At 37.5% G+C, this 16,581-nt stretch overlaps 2 protein-coding genes across 6 annotated transcripts in view; both read left to right on the forward strand.

Moving 5' to 3' along the window:
* The first annotated feature begins 493 nt into the window (after positions 1-493).
* BDH2 (3-hydroxybutyrate dehydrogenase 2) lies at positions 494-15,226 on the forward strand. Of its 5 annotated transcripts, none has more exons than XR_008233266.1 (11): positions 532-580; positions 2,620-2,700; positions 4,252-4,330; positions 7,606-7,702; positions 8,224-8,332; positions 9,525-9,585; positions 10,265-10,378; positions 10,909-10,967; positions 11,672-11,764; positions 13,011-13,604; positions 14,358-15,226. XR_008233266.1 is itself a non-coding variant. In XM_052775282.1 (10 exons), exons 2-10 carry the CDS (start codon positions 2,629-2,631, stop codon positions 13,062-13,064), a joined length of 738 nt encoding a protein of 245 aa, XP_052631242.1. In that variant the 5' UTR covers positions 494-545; positions 2,620-2,628; the 3' UTR covers positions 13,065-15,226. The 5 variants fall into 5 exon arrangements, 3 of the variants coding, with proteins under 3 accessions (XP_052631242.1, XP_052631234.1, XP_052631257.1); XR_008233264.1 differs by having other exon boundaries at positions 13,011-13,367; positions 13,485-15,226; XM_052775282.1 differs by having other exon boundaries at positions 494-545; positions 13,011-15,226.
* LOC128136110 (sodium/hydrogen exchanger 9B2-like) overlaps positions 13,011-16,581 on the forward strand; it is a 34,488-nt gene continuing 30,917 nt past the window's right edge. The window contains exon 1 of the mRNA XM_052775254.1: positions 13,011-13,109. Within this exon, the coding sequence (XP_052631214.1) occupies positions 13,096-13,109 (14 nt within the window). The 5' untranslated portion in view covers positions 13,011-13,095. The remainder of the gene's footprint in view (positions 13,110-16,581) is intronic.

Below are 16,581 nucleotides of genomic sequence, written 5' to 3' on the forward strand. Positions count from 1 at the left end.
AGCTGAAGTTCAGGCAGGACTCCAAATTCTTTAAGAATGCTGTCAGGGTGACTTTAGGTCTCATATGAGCTTATAACTAAATTAGTCCTAGAATTTTCCAGTCTGATGATATTAACTTCGCATTAATAAATATAAGTTAAACCACTAGATATAAAAAGAAAAGCTAAGTTGGTAAACCACCAGTTTAACAAAAAAACAAAAAGAACAAAATTAATCATGCAAGTATTGTCCTAGTTTGGAATTTGATAGCTTATATTGCTAAAGAGAGATTACTTGGGGAAAAATGTTTGTGGTCTCTTTTGGTGGGAATCCTGTTGATTTCTTCAATTCGTTAGGGAGAATGGACAGCTAATGCTGGCGATCCTTTTTTTGTCCTTTCCTGTGCAGGAGAAAAAAAAATTACACTTTTAAAATCTTGAGTTTCACTAGATGGCAGCATCTGAATGCTTCAACAGGAAATTACGTTTGCATAGAGAAATTTACCAGTTAAACTACAAATCCCAACAAGCACAGGAAAAAAGTATAAAACTTCCTTTTGTACAAAGGTCGGTAAATATAACAAGCTGTTTGAGATCGCTTGGTGAGTGACAATATTTATTTTTAAATGCTTCATAGAATCATAGAATAGTGTGGCAAACGTTCATAAAAACTGTTAGATTGAAAAATGTATTTTGCTTCCAGAGTGTTACGGTGATTTGGGAAGTACTTGAACTGATCGGGGGGTTTTTTCTACTGAAAAGATGTATGTGACAACAAAGAGTAAGAGCGAGCTTCCTCTGCCTTGAGGGAGAACTTTGAGCTCATTGTTGAGATACTTGGGACTTGCTTACAATTCATAGAACTTTTCCCAGAATTTTGTGTTTGAGGAGTTGCGTTTTGGAAAGCTTGGTACATTAGAGAGACAGTACAACCTAGTTGTGCATGTAATCTCATTTTGCTCCATTAACTTGGTATTTTTTACCTGTCAATGCAAAAAGGTTATGCTAAAACAGGCCCAATCTCATATAACCTTATCAGGTCTACCATCAGAGACATCTGAAGAGATGTCTTTTTACTAGCCAACCTAGAAAATTATTTTTAAGATATTGTGCTGTCCCCTAATTAGAAAGATGCATCTCAGTTACTGTTTGCTTTGGAGACTGTTCTTTTGTTTTGTGCTTTGTTTCCTTCTTTGTGCATGTGTGCATGTGTGTCCCAGTTATGGGGGAAAAACCTACGGTGAAACATTTCAATGTCTTGAAATGGTCTGTAACTCAGTCTGACTTTAAATCAAAGGACAAAATGTGTTTTATATTAGAAAGGAAAGAATTTTTCAGTTAAATTCTTCAGAAGAAGTCTGATTTGCTGAATCCGTAACCTTCAGGGAAACTAGTTTTGCTGCAACTTTTGTCTGGAAAAGCTGCTGAGAAAACAGAATTTCTGATCAAAATCAGAAATGAATAATCTGTTTTGACATGTAGAACACTAAATTTGACTCGGTAATGTAAGGCACAGCATGGATCTGAGCATCTCTAGATGGTAGCATTGGCTGCTAACCTAGGGGAGATTATGGCATCTTTATCTTAACTTCTCAGTGAAGTACTCATGTTGGATTCAAACATATATTTAAAGACTTCAGGTTCTTGGGACACCTTTCTACACTCATAGCTACATAAACAAATTTTGTTTTGTAGATTATAAAAGTGCAGAAATTTTTGCTTATTGGAAACCCAGTTAACAAACACTAGATATCGCACTCTGACTGGAATACAGTGACCTTACTTTTTAGGCAGTTCTTTGAAACTTCCTATTAAGTAGTTTACTCCTTAAATAACCAAAAATCTGACTGGAAACTTTTGAATCCATAGGACTGAGAGGATGGCATTTGCTTTTACTTGTGTGTCTGCAACTTTAGGTGCTGTATTTCTTTAAACATAATAGAGCATTAGGAAGTGTGTGCTTGGGCAGAAGAGAGGAGGGCTACATTTTGCCTTTTGGCTGCTACAACTTGAGTAAGGTGGAACCTCCTAGAGGTTCCCTACCGCTTGCCCCAAGCATGCTCAGTAGTTCCCTGAGAGCAAGCAATGTGAGAGAGGCAAGACAGTACAGAGCTTCATTCCTGCCCCCGCTCTCCTGCCTTGTTGGAGCTGGGAATCTGCTGTGCTGGAAGATGCCTAAGACAATTCAAAGCAGACACCAAGACCCAGGGTATTGCGTGGAATTTATTGCAATCTAGGAAGTTGATGAATTTGTAGCTTGAGAGGAGTAGAAGACCAGCTTTCTAAGAACACAATGGACAGTGGAAGCATTAGATTACAAGCTATTTATTGTACTTCCATTCTGTTTCATCCTGATTTTTTTTTTTTTTTAATGTTTAAGGAAAAATGAAGTCAGGTTTCTATTATAATAAATCTTGGCTTTTGAGCTCAAATGCCTTTTGATCTTTTTGAGGTCCTTACTTACGGTGAGGAAAAAAAAGTTGAGGCAGTGTCCCCCCCTCAGAACCCTGGATGACTCAGGGTCACACTGCAGCCAAACAGGACAATTTGTGATACAATCTGATGGCAGAGGTACTCTGAATCACGTCTAGTTTTTGGAATGCATTTGCATCTGATTCTGTGACGTATTCTGCCTGCACAGGTAAGCAGTATGGGTCGGCTTGATGGGAAGATCATACTGCTGTCTGCAGCAGCACAGGGGATTGGACGAGCAGCTGCTATAGTAAGTTGGAAAATGTTTGTTCTCCTGTACCTAAGCTAGGTCTCTAATGCTAGCTTGTTTGATGCAGGTGTCATTGGACAAGTTCTTGAATTAATAAACCATAGATGAAGCTAGAACCACACATTAAAAAGTTCGGGGAATAAGGTAGTCACTATACTATATCATGCGTGCTTTCTGCTGTTTGAATATCTGAAAGTCTTCAGCTCTGAGTGATGATATTAGGCAAGGATAAGAGCAAGATTTGAGAACAGCTGCAAGTGCTTTTTAACAATATATGGTTGGTACTGTCTGTTCTTTTAATCCAAAGTCTCTGCTGCTTTGTTCTGGGAGAACATAAGGATGATAGAGGGAATATTTCCTGTTATAAGGCTGGATACTGCAAAGTTCCCCTATAGTAAACCCAAGATATTTTATCTACATTAATAGCTGATGTAACCAAGTCTATGTGATACTAACAGCACAGCTACAATGTTGTTCACAATGAGCAACTGTGAGAAATCCTTTACAAATTTTATTTCACTACTGTTAAACAGAATTCAACATATGTATTAACTTTCTGGTTATCTTTTAATTCCTTTTGACCAGTTCTTCCCCTGCCACTTCCTTCTTCATTAGCAGATAGAGGAACTAGTAATCTCAGTGTCTCTATAACGTAATCAACAAGCTAGGAAAAGCTCCTGTAAGTAAGATTTTTGCCAGACCAGTTAGTTTCTCATGCATGCAGTTAAGAATGCAGAAAACTGCTGATCTATCACTTACATTAAAACACTCAGTCCAAGGAGCAGGTAATTTTCCTGACGATTTCACTTTGTGAACACCCAACAAGTTACAAAAAGCTGGCATGTTTAATGCCACTATCCTCTTAAGCTGCACTTGAGACACTTATTTTGAAGATGAGGGGCTGCAGTCTGAGATGTCAGAATACTTTTGACACGGAGGTTACTTTGTTAACATAGCTGTTAATGTATCAGTAATCACAATGCAGAGAAAGCTGTTTTTGAGGGGAGCATCAAGAATCAAGAAATATCTCTGGGCAAGTATCAAAGAAAAGTCGTGCTGCTTTTAATACTGCTCTAGTCCAATGAATTGGATGCAAAGGATTTTCATAAAGTTTATATACCATCATTCCTTTTTTATGACTTGTGCTTTTACCTGTCAAATCCCATAACTTCATTTAAATCCAACAATATAGACAATTCTAGCCCTATGTGTTTGTAATGTGCTTGCTAGTGCACGTGCAGCTAATAAGGGCAATAATAATTGTTGTCTTAGTCTGGTTATTGTTCTTATATTTTATTTATGGATTCCTTTCTTTAAGAAGAAGATCTTAAATCTGTCTTATATCATGTATAGTTACTTAGTAGTCCGCAGGGTGTGTGGTAATTGACGTCCATTACTCCCTGACATGCCCAGAATGAAAAGTGAGAGATCAGTTGCCTTCAGCCAACTTTTATTTCAAGTCAAAAAGGAAATGAGAAGAAAACAGATTTTATTTCTGGTAAGATCTGGAATATCTAAATGTAAACTAATTCTCTTATTTGTATTCTTCAGGCTTTTGCTAAAGAAGGAGCCAAGGTCATTGCTACAGACATTAATGAGTCTAAGCTGCAAGAACTGGAGAAATATCCAGGTAATTGACCTACAGTAGGTATTACTTCAGATCTTGCAAGTTTTGTTGTAGACTGGCTGAAATATAATTCGAGGATAGGGCAAACTTCAAAAGGTCAAAAAAAATGGAAAATATCCAGGCTAATTCTTTAGATGTTGGCATTGCTTTATTCTGTGGTGTGGAATGGCAGAGATTTAGCATGTAAAATACTGCAACATCAGCATATCAGACTATTGTTCCAGGCATGTGGAATAACTTTGAGTTTCTCATGTCACAGAAGCAGTTGATTTCTGCTTCCCAGAATGGCACCCTTTTCAGTTACCTTTTGAGATCAATAGGCTAATTGTCAAACATATCATTCGAAAAGGCAAGGAATGCTTTTCTCTGATCACAAGAACTTTCATCCAGCTATACGAAAAGTAGATTTAGTGTCTTGCATTTCTATGGTCCATACTTACTAAGGAATGCATTAAAAGGATAGCTGTCTAGTAGAATTCCTATGTCTTCAGAAACCAATTTCACCAACACTAGAAAAGCCTATTCCGTTTGTAGAAATGCTCAGGCCTGAAGGTTGCTTTTCTACCAATATCACAGGAACACACTTTAAGGAGCAGGTTTTGCATAGCTGTGTTTCTTAATCATAAGTGACACAAGTGTGGGACATTATATTAAAAAAAAATTTTTTAAAATCTCAAAATGAAAAATAAGACTTGGATAGATTTTACAACTGAAAATGCTTACAACTTAATTTGATGGAAGGAAGTGGATTTAATGAATTCCTATTACAGGGTGACAGTCAAATACACAAAACCACTTTTCTCTGGCACAGCTTTTGGAGTAAACATCGGTCTCTACTGACTGGAGTTCACCACAAGCGATCCCTTTGTAATTCTTTAGGAACTTTTAGGACTTTCCAGGTTCATTCTGAGGGTATTTAGGAAAGTGTTGCTTTTTGAACTGTGCTTTTTTTTCCCTTCTGCTAGTGTTCACAAGGAAAGAGGTAATTTTCCATATACTCAGAGCCATTTCCATCCTTTTGACATCTGATTAGTTAAGCTATAATTCATTAAGGCTTGGCACATTGTGGTCTTTGAATTTTATCCAGCAGAGGTAATTCCAGTGCTGATGTTAATCACCAGCCTGTAGTCTAATTGCATCATTATACACCAATCTCTTCAAAAGTGTCTATATCGTTTAACTAAGGCATATAAAGCCTGTTCATGGACTTGTCAGTTTGGCTTCAAAAGAAACAGGTTTTTGTCTATTTCAGATCGCATTCTCCCATAATTCAGACATCACTCAGATGCTTTACAGGCAGCTTTACAGTATTTCATAGACTCATGTATGCTGGATGAGACCTCTGGAGGCCATTTAGTCCTGCCTACTGCTCAAAGTGGTTCTGGTTCGAGCAGGTTGCTCAAGGCTGTGTTGGGTCAAGTTCTGAATATCTCCAAGGATGGAATTTCATCAACAACCTCTTTAGGCACCCATTCCAGTGCAACTGCCCTCATGATTTTAAAATAATAATGATATTTTAAAAGCAAAAAAAAAACAAACCAAAGAAAAACAACAACCCCCCCCCAAACCCACCAAAAACCAAACACACCTTATATTCAGTCAGGCTTTCCCATGTTCCAGCTTCTTTCTGTTGCCTTTCATCTTTCCACTGTGGGCCTCTGAGAAGTCTGTCTCCATCTCCTCTACCGTCGCTCAATAGGTAGTTGTAAACACTTATTAGACTGTGTGTCACTAGTTGCACATGACTAAATTGTAAAAAAAAAAAAAAAAAACACACCACCAAAAAAAAAACCCAGACAGAACAACCCTATGTTTTGGGGCATAGGTGTATTCTGCACTAGATGTCCCTTCATCCTTGATGTAGGATATGCTGTGACCAGGCTGTGGCAAAAGGATGATCAGCAGCAAGTCTTAGTGCCCTGGGAGCTTAATTGTACCCACTAAGGAAACTACTGGAGTACACCCTGACTCCTTTTCCACTCATCCTAGTTTCCTTTGGATGAAAAAGTTCATGTATTTGAGAAGGAGGCACAGCTCAATCTTTACACGCAGTATGGAACAAAGGTGCAGGCAAAGTGTATCACAAAGTATGCCTATTCCGTAGTAAGGATTCAGCCTTGGCATGGGTGAGAAAAGCTAGTTGTGTTAGATTACTGGAAGCTACTCAAGTAAAATGAGATAAAATAACATGTAGATTGTATCGTATTTATATCATATCATATTACAGCTCATCTGGAAGAGTAGTTCTTTTACTTAGTTCTTTTCACTTCTGGCTGGGGGATGGCACAGCTGTGGTTGGCCCCAAAGCAATTCTGTTAGAGGGGCTGATTCTATTGAAAAGGGTTTGGAAGAGTTGAGCCTGACCCTGGTTTGCAGTAATTACGTTGCTCAATCTTTCAGAGACAACTTCTCTGAACAAAATAGGAAGATTGTTTCGGTTTGGGGTTTTTTTTTGCTATCAGTGGATTTCTTGGAGGTATGGCACAGGCACAGCTGGTGCTATAAGCACTGACAGTGACAGCTGTCAGAGGCTGAAATACATGGAAGCTTATAGTGAAAAGCAACACGTTTCCAGCCCTCTTTTGTTTGATTATAAACAAATAATTGCAAAAGTATAAGCATTGTATTTTTAACTAGCCTTCATGATAGAAGTCATCAATTTGTTACACTTCCTCTTCATTTCTATTATCATGGCTATGACATCTTTCCAGGTTATGTAAATTATTGGCTCATGCAAAATCACTTTTTCTCATTAAGTGGTATAAAGCTGATTCATCATATCTTCAACTACACATGGATAGATGGCATGTAATGTGATTGTGAGTATATGTGATACATGTGACTAGTTTCAAGTAATTATTATTCTCTAATAGTGGGCATGAAAGCTTGTTATGATTATACAGGCTCTGTAATTCTTCAGTATGAGAGCACGGTGGAACTCAAATTTATTGGAAATGTTTTTATGGTAAATAACATTAGCTCATCTGCTTGTGTGATGCTGTAAGACAATCAAATCAGTTGATCTTTTGTTAATTCCTTTCTGAAACTTTAAATAGCATGCCATGCTGTCCATTGCTGTCCTGATTTAACTATTACACTAATTTGATCATTAAGCGTAGCCCTCGCTCAGTGAGTCTCCATGTCATGGTGAACCACTGAGAGGAGACTGTTCCTGGCAAGCCACTGACTTGCATCGTACATGCAGTCCTCAGCACTTCAGAAAAATAAACTGCTGATCCTTAGCCAAATACACTGAAATTAATTCCATGTTTTTCTAGGCATTCAAATACGAGTTCTGGATGTCACCAAAAAGGAGCAGATAGACAATCTGGCCAAGGATATTGAAAGGATTGATGTCCTCTGTAATGTTGCAGGGTAACCAGCTTCTATTTGATCCTACTTCTTTTTCCAGGTTTCTCTGTCCTACAGAAGTAGTTTATTTTACTTAATTGCATATTATTCCTTTTGTTTAATGCATTTTATATCTTTAATATAAATTTTCATATGTTTTCATCAACTCTGAACTTTTTGTGCCTAGCTGTGTTACTCAGACCAAGAGAGAACGGCTCTGGAATTGTTTTCCCCACTCTGTGGGTACCCTATACTGATAGCTTTGGCCCTTCTGGCACAACAGTGAGCAAAGTTGATGGTCTGACAGTGCTCTATCTTTTTTAATTTCCCTATTACCAAATATTTCTTCGCACATATCAGGTCTGTCTTGTCTCCTTGATACTCATCAGAGGAAATATACTGTTGCTTGCTTTCTTCAAAAGAGCTCTTGCCCATCCTTTTCAAAGTTGGAAGGGTTAGCTATTACAAAATAGCAATGGAAGAATGTGCATAAGTCATAGAAATGTAAATCTAAGACAGTAATTCACTTCATGCACTTACTCTAGGTTTGTTCATCATGGGACTATTCTGGAGTGTGAAGAACAAGACTGGAACTTCACTATGAACCTTAATGTTCGCAGCATGTATCTAATGATCAAGACATTCCTTCCTAAGGTAAGGCTTGGTTGCCCATCACTTTTAGTCTGTGCTGCATTGTGTTTAAAGTGTGAGAGGTCTAAGTTGTTGCCACTCTGACAGCATGGGCTTTGAGATAATGCAAGTATGCATCTTTGGATAGGGGAGGCCCTTAGATTATAGTGATCCTACTCTAAAACATTCTCTGCATCGTGTAATCCTTCAAGTAGACAATCTATCTAAAGGATATGGTAGAGAAGATTAATTCAGGGGTTTTGCTCTGTGTAATTTGTAATTAAAAATCCTTCAAATGCAGAGCAGTGAGGGAGCCGTTGCAATACAGTGCTACTGTATTATACTATAGCACACAACTGTACAATACCACTGCTCCAAAATATTTATAAAATATGTATATTAATATGAATTTTATGCAAATCTGGAAACTATCTTGTGAAGCAATCAGTGCCCCTAATGCCAACATGCTGGTTATATCAGAACAACAATCCAACTGGATAGTCTAGCAGCTTGAGGACACTTGTGTTTGATGTAGTAACTAGGTTGGGGACTACAAAAATTTGGGGACTGAACAAGGTGTTTGTATTCCTGTAAATGCAAAGGCCAGAAGTGGAAGCTGTGACCATGACTGGATGATGACTACTCTTTTCAGTGTTGTTCCAGTCCTTTTTATTTGTTTGTTTAGTTTTGTTTGTTGGTTGGGTTTTTTTCTTAGCTGATCTTCATTTTCAAAGGTGCTTTATAATAACTTCAGGTATCTGAGGTTTTGAGATGCCTAAAAAGGTTATAACTTAAAGAAATTTAGCTACAATTCAAAGATGCTAGAGAGCTGTGTTTTAGTTTTCTCCAAAGCAATGGAGAAGTGAATTACTGCATTGGTAGATGGTATGAGCAGATGTCTATGTAGGGTAACTTACTGTGGTGACAAGAGGACAATGATCCAGAGGTGGCTATCTAGGAAAAAAATCCTTTCCTGTCATAGTCTTTGTCCCTGAGATGACTGAAGAGAACCTAGAGAGAATTTCAGATTCTGCTTTACTACTTCAGTCAACAGATCAAAAAGAGATAAGCACCTATTCATGCCAATTAAGCTGTGTTACCCTGCGTATCAATTGCATGTAGGGCTGTTCTGTGGGTTGTCATAGGCAAAATTATTTTGCTGGACCTGCAGATGACAAAATAGTTTGCATTTGAATGATAAAGTATTCTTTTGCAGATGCTTAAACAGAAATCTGGAAATATTATAAATATGTCTTCTGTGGCATCCAGCATTAAAGGTCAGTTCCTTGCTAGAGAGTTCCTTATATAAATTTTTAAAATTGTGGGAATGCAAAATAAATATTTTACAACTTTAAATTTAGAGGACACTGCCAATCCTGTGGAGAGATGCAATTAAAACCAAAAGTGAACACATCAACTTGTACATACATGCAAGAACACAGATGGGAAATTGCAGAAACACTAAGATTCTTGCCTTTGAGCTTTTGAATCTGTGTCCTGAAAGTTTTGTAGCATCCTTTTTACCAGTTTATATTAACTAAAAAGGAATTGCTTCCAGTGATATCTTGCTACATATGTTCTTCAGAGAAACAATGAAGAAATGATAATTACATAAGCACTGTAGCTGTGTTTCCTGAGGAAGCCTGATGGTGACTTAACAGATGGGTCTGTGCTGTTCCTAAATCTTTGTTTGCTTTGTTAACTTTTCTAGACTACTCCCCAAACTTATACTATTGAAAGATTTTGTGCTTTTCTCTGGTGTATGCCCGAGTAGAATTCTGGCAGTCAGTGTTCTAGTTAGCCTGCCCTTATAGAGAGACTACAGGTGCTACAGGAAGTGCTAGAGTCCAGAAGCAGGTGCATGTTGAACAAATTTGGCACTCTTTTTTTTTTCTTTTCTTTTCTTTTTTGTTTTAAATATGTTTCTACACTGCCTTCACACTGATCTTCTGTTAGGAGTTGTGAACAGATGTGCATATAGTACTTCAAAGGCAGCAGTTATTGGTCTAACAAAGTCTGTGGCTGCTGATTTCATTGAACAAGGCATCAGATGCAACTGTATATGTCCTGGTAAGTCTTCTTACATTCTTTTGTAAACTAGGAGCAGGTGCTAGAAGGCCCTAGTTAGTTTGACATTAGTTGCCACTTTCCAAGTCTATTCTTTGTTAATAAAGTTACCAGCAATCTAAAAGAACAGGACATGCTTGAAACATTTCTGAGACTTAAAATAGAAAAGTTGTTACTTTTGTAGTTAAGCTGTACCTTTAGTCTCTTAACCCAGCACGTGCACCTTGTATATGCATTACACAGTATTTGAATGCTTATTTTCAAAGATACAGTCTAGGAAGTTAGAAGCAGGCAAGGGCTAGCTAACAGGCTACCCATTGTTTAACCATCTGAAACGGATTGAATCTAATTCTCAGAAGTCTTGCCTTCTATTGAAATTTAGAATCCTACACTATTTTGCAGTCTTTCTCCTGAATCATTATGAAGTTACACATAAGTGTTAAGACATACAAACAGAACCAATGAACTGCATTTTTTTGTTGATTATTGATGCAGTTGATTTTTTTTAACACTGAATTTAAAATTTTGCTTAGGAACTGTTGACACACCATCTTTACAGGAAAGAATCCAAGCCCGGCCTAACCCAGAACAGGTGAGAAAGCAATTTATTAGTTTGATCATGTGTGTACATATGTTTAACTCCCTTTAAAAAAATAAAATAAATATATAGTGACACTTCTGCCCATAATCAGGCATGTCGCTTATTTCAGAGTACCAATGAAAACATAACAGTAGCGTCTCCTTTGATAGTTTGGTCAGTTTGTACTCAAGACAGAAGTCTTAATATGCCTCAGAAGGATACTATTGCTTAGTGAACACAGAGGGTATGTCGTCTCTGGAAGTATTTGCAACCATTGGTTACAGTATCTAGTGCAAAAGTAGAAGACCTTTTTTACTGTGGCATGTGGCAGGCACGAACTAGTGCAAAACCATGGTAGAAAGGTCATTCTGGCCTATGCATTTCAAAATTATTTGGGATGCTTAACTATACTGACTAGATAATTGTGAGCCCTCATTTGAAGGGCCTGGGAATATCTACCACCAAAGGAAGAAGGACTTGTGTTGGCTTTATTCTGGAACCAGAGATTTAGGTCCAGTCTCCTACCTGGAGACCTGAAACTCATACCACTATTAATCTTCTAATTTCTTTTTACTCACATAAATTCCCAACTCAGTGTACTAAAGGAAGTTGTGACTTAGGGCCTGTTTCCAGTATTGCTTTGTACATGTCCTACTAATTGGATTAAAATAATTGGGTTTTTATTTTTGATATACCAAATGTTCTTGTATATCTAGGCATTGAAAGACTTTCTAGCCAGACAGAAGACTGGTAGGATGGCTACTACTGAAGAAGTGGCCCATCTCTTTGTGTACTTGGCCTCTGATGAAGTAAGTGTGGAACAATAAAATTTCCTGTCACAGAATCCCATGCTACTTTGCCACTTCACAATAAGGAGAATTTGTTTTAGGAGGATTTATATTGTCTTTGAGCTGGATTGTTACAAAAATAAAAAAAATCTTTTACTGAGTTCAACCTACAATACAAAAAGTACTCTGAGTGTTGACAGTAACTGTTAAGACATTTTGTATTTGGTACCATAGCCTGGTGGTTTCACGTCATCTGAGCAAATTGACTGACCCCAGATCATCCTGAATGATAGGAGAAGTGGGCTTGTCTGCTTTTACAAGTTTGCACCATGGCTAGATCATGTTTTAAGGAGGTAGAATTAGTAGTCATCACCTACCTTCACTATTTAAGAGCAAACATTTGCGTAGAACTGCTGGAGGTTTTGGCTAAAAGCACTAATGCTCACAGTGAATCTACCCTTTCAGCATAAGGAAGACAATAGACCCACTGAGGCTGTTATACACCAAACTCTTAATGACCACTGCAAATACCACCAACACTAGTGAGTACACATCAAGGTTATTTCAGATGCTGTAAATTTTACTATGATTCTAAAATTGGACTGGATTTCTCTCGACTTGTCCAGCAGTCCTACTGAGCATAATACAACACTTCAGCGGAATTAATTCAGTCTTAATGTTGCCATCTATCAGTAATTGGCTTCTCACTTTCATCTTGGTTTTAGCATTTCTGTAAAGCTACTAATTTTTTGCAGTCTGGTCATAGGGTTTTCAACCATGTGTAGACAAAATTCCACTTTTCCAATGTATTCCAGTATGTTTCAGTACTGACATAGAGAAGAATGTCAACAGCTCAATTGCTTACCTCACTATCTGCATGACCTAAATTTTCAGTTAGGTCCCCTTACAATTATTGTCTGACCTGGTCAGATTCTGCTCAGCTGAACAGACCTAATAACACCATAGCATAATGTATTGTTCCTGCAGGTAAGATATCTGAAGTCTAGTTTGTGTGAATTTGTACGCTCAGGATGCATTCTCATCTTAATGCCTCTAATAATACTTTTGCTACACTCCCCTGAGTTAGCTGAAAGGCTTTCCTTTCCAAGTTTGTTTATATTCCATTTATTCAGATATTTTTGTAAAACAAAAAAAGTGTTTGTGTAAAAAGAAAGCATCTTTTTTAATTTAAAGAAAAAGTATTTCCCTGTAATTAATAGCCATGAAAAATTAGGTAAAATTATTGTTACTTGTTATGTAATTTCAGTCTGCCTATGTGACTGGTAATGAACTAATCATTGATGGAGGATGGAGCTTGTGACTGACCCTACCTGCAAAAGGAAATTCCTACCATGAAAGGCAAAAAGTGAGGATCATCTTTCTCAGTTAAGACAGCTTGCAAAGATTCAGATCATGCACATGATGTCTTTCAAAACAAATTTGGTGCATTTTTACTGCTATATGATCTCTTTCTAGATTGATCTTACTGATTCACTTTTCCCTAAGTAGTGAAACGCTGGAGTAAAGCATACTTCATGTGGCTTCAATTTATGGTAACTCCAAAAACATGAAAGAATAGCAATTTTACGCTTAAGATTTCAGAGGGCAAAGAATATTATTTAAGGTACAAAATCTGACTTGTGTTTTAAGCAAATCTGAGTGAAAGGAATTAAATACTACCTTTATTCTCATCCTGCAAAGTATTTGGAAGCTAAATATTCACAATTACATTTCCTACTAGCATTGACAGACTATCCAGAGAAAAAGGAGCAACTACTGTTAAATCAGCCAAACGGATCCTGAACTAAGTGTGGTTTAAACAGAAGAAAGCAGAAATAATAGCAAATTTGAAGATTGGAATGTTTGAATCATTTTGTTACTGGTAATGGATGTTTCTATATTAGAGAACATACTAATTGCAAATTGTACTTGAAAGCACGTTCTGCTTTGCAAATTACAAACTAAGTCCTTTCCGCTCTGTATAACTGTTAGTAAAATGTTTTAGAACAGTAATAGCTGTAGAAAAACAGTCTGAATCATTGAAAAGAATATGTCCCAAGCCTGACAACACTTAGAGATCCAAAGTGGGCAGTGCAAGACAGTCAAACACTGTAGATGTGTGGTATATGAGCACATGAAACTTACTGTGTATACAGCAAAGAGTCAGTGTACATGCACAGCTGGTTTGTGCAACTGCAATGTCCATTTTCCAGATCCTGGGCAAGTTAGGCTTTTGGAATCTGGAAAAGCAGTAGCGCAAAAGGCAGGGCAACAGATTAGCATTGGAAGCAGTAGGATTTTTGTGGAGTTTGGGAGGGTTTTTTGTTTAAGCACATAACCGCTATAGACACTGTCTTTGTGAAGCAGAAATGATGGAGAGGAGCCTGCTCTAATGGTTAAGACTAAAGCTTGTACCATGCAGAGAGCACAGAGAATCACATGTAGTTTTATAATCAGTTAGAAAATGGGTACATTAACTTGTACAAATGAGGACCTAGTGGGAAGAAATAGAGACCAGAATTGTTTCACTAATGGTATAGATCACTGCTAAAATGATCTTGAAAGTATCATTACTATATCTTTTTTTTTTTTCTCTCCTTCCATGTACAGAAAGTACTGTGCAAGGACATCACTCTGGCAGGCATGAATGGGAGTATATGTGGGAGAAATATTCTTAAATACATGGGTGGATCTTTGTGACTACACTTGAATTCTGGCACACAAGCAAAAGGAGTGGATTTTACCACTCTAGATAAAGCCAATATATTCCTTTTCAAAAGGATGTACTAATATTAGACAAATACTGTCAAATCTATATGCTAGGTGCTAAGCTTTGGTACTCTATTGCTTGATTCTCAAATACCAATAGAGTACTTCATGCTAAAACACAAGGCTAAGTTTCTCTGAAAAGGACTGTTTCTACAAGAGTTTGTGTTGATATTTCTATTGTGATAGCACATGGTAGCTTAGATTTATGAATCAGAAACCTATTATCGTAAAGTCTTATACTCTGGAAAAAAGCATAGATCCTGACCAAGAGATCTAAAGCAATGAATAACCTGAATTCCAAAACTATTTGTTTTGCTAACATACTGCTAAAATTGACATGAATGACATGTGCTGACTGCCTAGAAATATGGTTACTTTAAAAAAATTGCACACAGCTCTATTTATCTAGTTTGTGAATGAAGCTGTATGTAATTTCATATATATATTCATATATATTAAATACACATGTACATACATAAATGCTACTGAGTATGATTGATCAGTAATCAGAAAGCACAGGGAAAAAATGTACAATATTTTGTGTGTTTCTGTAACAACAACTGTTATGTTTTAAAAATTATTGCTTAAGCTTTTCAATATTAGCTGAAGCATTAATATAAATTATTTTATTTCAAAGATAATGGAACATGTCTAGTTAAGATCAGGCTTCTTATTTTGAAATTATAAGTAAATGTAACTTTTACAAATGAGAAAGTATTGTGGATGTTGGCTTCCTCAGGCTCATTATGGGTTTAACTTTTACCTTTAATCATGGTTGGGGCATTCTGATCTGGTTTGTTTATGGGATTTTTTGAGTGTCTAGTATTTCAATAAAGTGACCATGGCGGCCAAGCAGGATCAAGTTGAGGCAGAAATCTGAAATTATCCAAAATGGCTTCACTGACATAAATTCAAGTGTTAGAAGTTCAGGCTGGCAGGATACTGTTTCAATGGTTTCAGACTTTAATATGAAGGCCCAAGTCCTTCCTCTGCAGTAGCTGTAGAAGGCCTACATTGAGAAGAGAATCTCCCCACTGCAGTAACATCGGAAACTTGCACTGTGTATTCTGAAAATATGATTTAGAATCTGAGAGAAAATCCATTATACTTATTGCATCTTGAACGTTACTAGTTAACATTTCTAAGCTCACTGGTGATTGAAATATACAGATGCTACTCAGAAATGGCTTTTCTTATCAAAGCACTCCTGCAAGAAAAGGAGGTATCATCTGCTTTTTGCATTGCACTAAAAGCACAGAGATAGGGATTTTTCAGTGGCAGTCGGTGGAAATCAGCGGAGATTGCTGTTTCTTGCCTAATTAGCAATGCTTTTCATGGATGTGTTAACAGCTACAATTCTGAAATGTGTTCTAATGTCTAGGGGTTTTCCAGCAGACTTGCTGGGATTATTAGAGGAGAATGCTTCTTAATGCTCTTGTGACCTCTTAATTCCCTGGTCTGCTTTTAAAAGAGCCGGGTAATTCTGTTTGTTTTCCTTCCACCCCAGTGATAATACAAAGAGGAGTTTTTTGACTTTTCAGATTCTAGGTCAAACTTTTCTCTTGTGGGGGAGGGGGAAAGAGACTTCCCTGATTCAAAGTCCTTCTGGGAAATTTAACCTGATCAGAAAACAGTGCGCTTTTCTCTCAGATTTGTAGTCCGCTTAATTCTGTGTAATGCTACTAGGAGCAAAGTAGCAACACACTGCATTTGGATCTGCTTTCATGTGCACCCAGTGTAGCTTGCAAAATGAGGTTGAGAGAGGTCTGTCTCGTACCCTCATGTGCACTTACAGATGAGGTGGACAGAGGTAGAAGTGTCTTCATGGGAACACCACAAATATGCAAGTTTGGTTTGGTTTTGGTGTGTGTTTGGTTTTTTTTTTTATTCTCCTGCCTGCCGCAATGCAATTCTTCTGCATGCACCCAGAGCAGAATCATCTAGTGACCGTTACCCTTTCTTTGCACCCACCCTCCCACAGTCTGAGTAAGAGGATTGTGTGTAGCTTCCCCGCATCCCTTCCCACAGTCACGGGAAAGGCCACGTAGAAAGCAACCTGCTTCACGGGT

This window comes from Harpia harpyja, chromosome 2, assembly GCF_026419915.1.
Source record: "Harpia harpyja isolate bHarHar1 chromosome 2, bHarHar1 primary haplotype, whole genome shotgun sequence".
NCBI lineage: Eukaryota > Metazoa > Chordata > Aves > Accipitriformes > Accipitridae > Harpia > Harpia harpyja.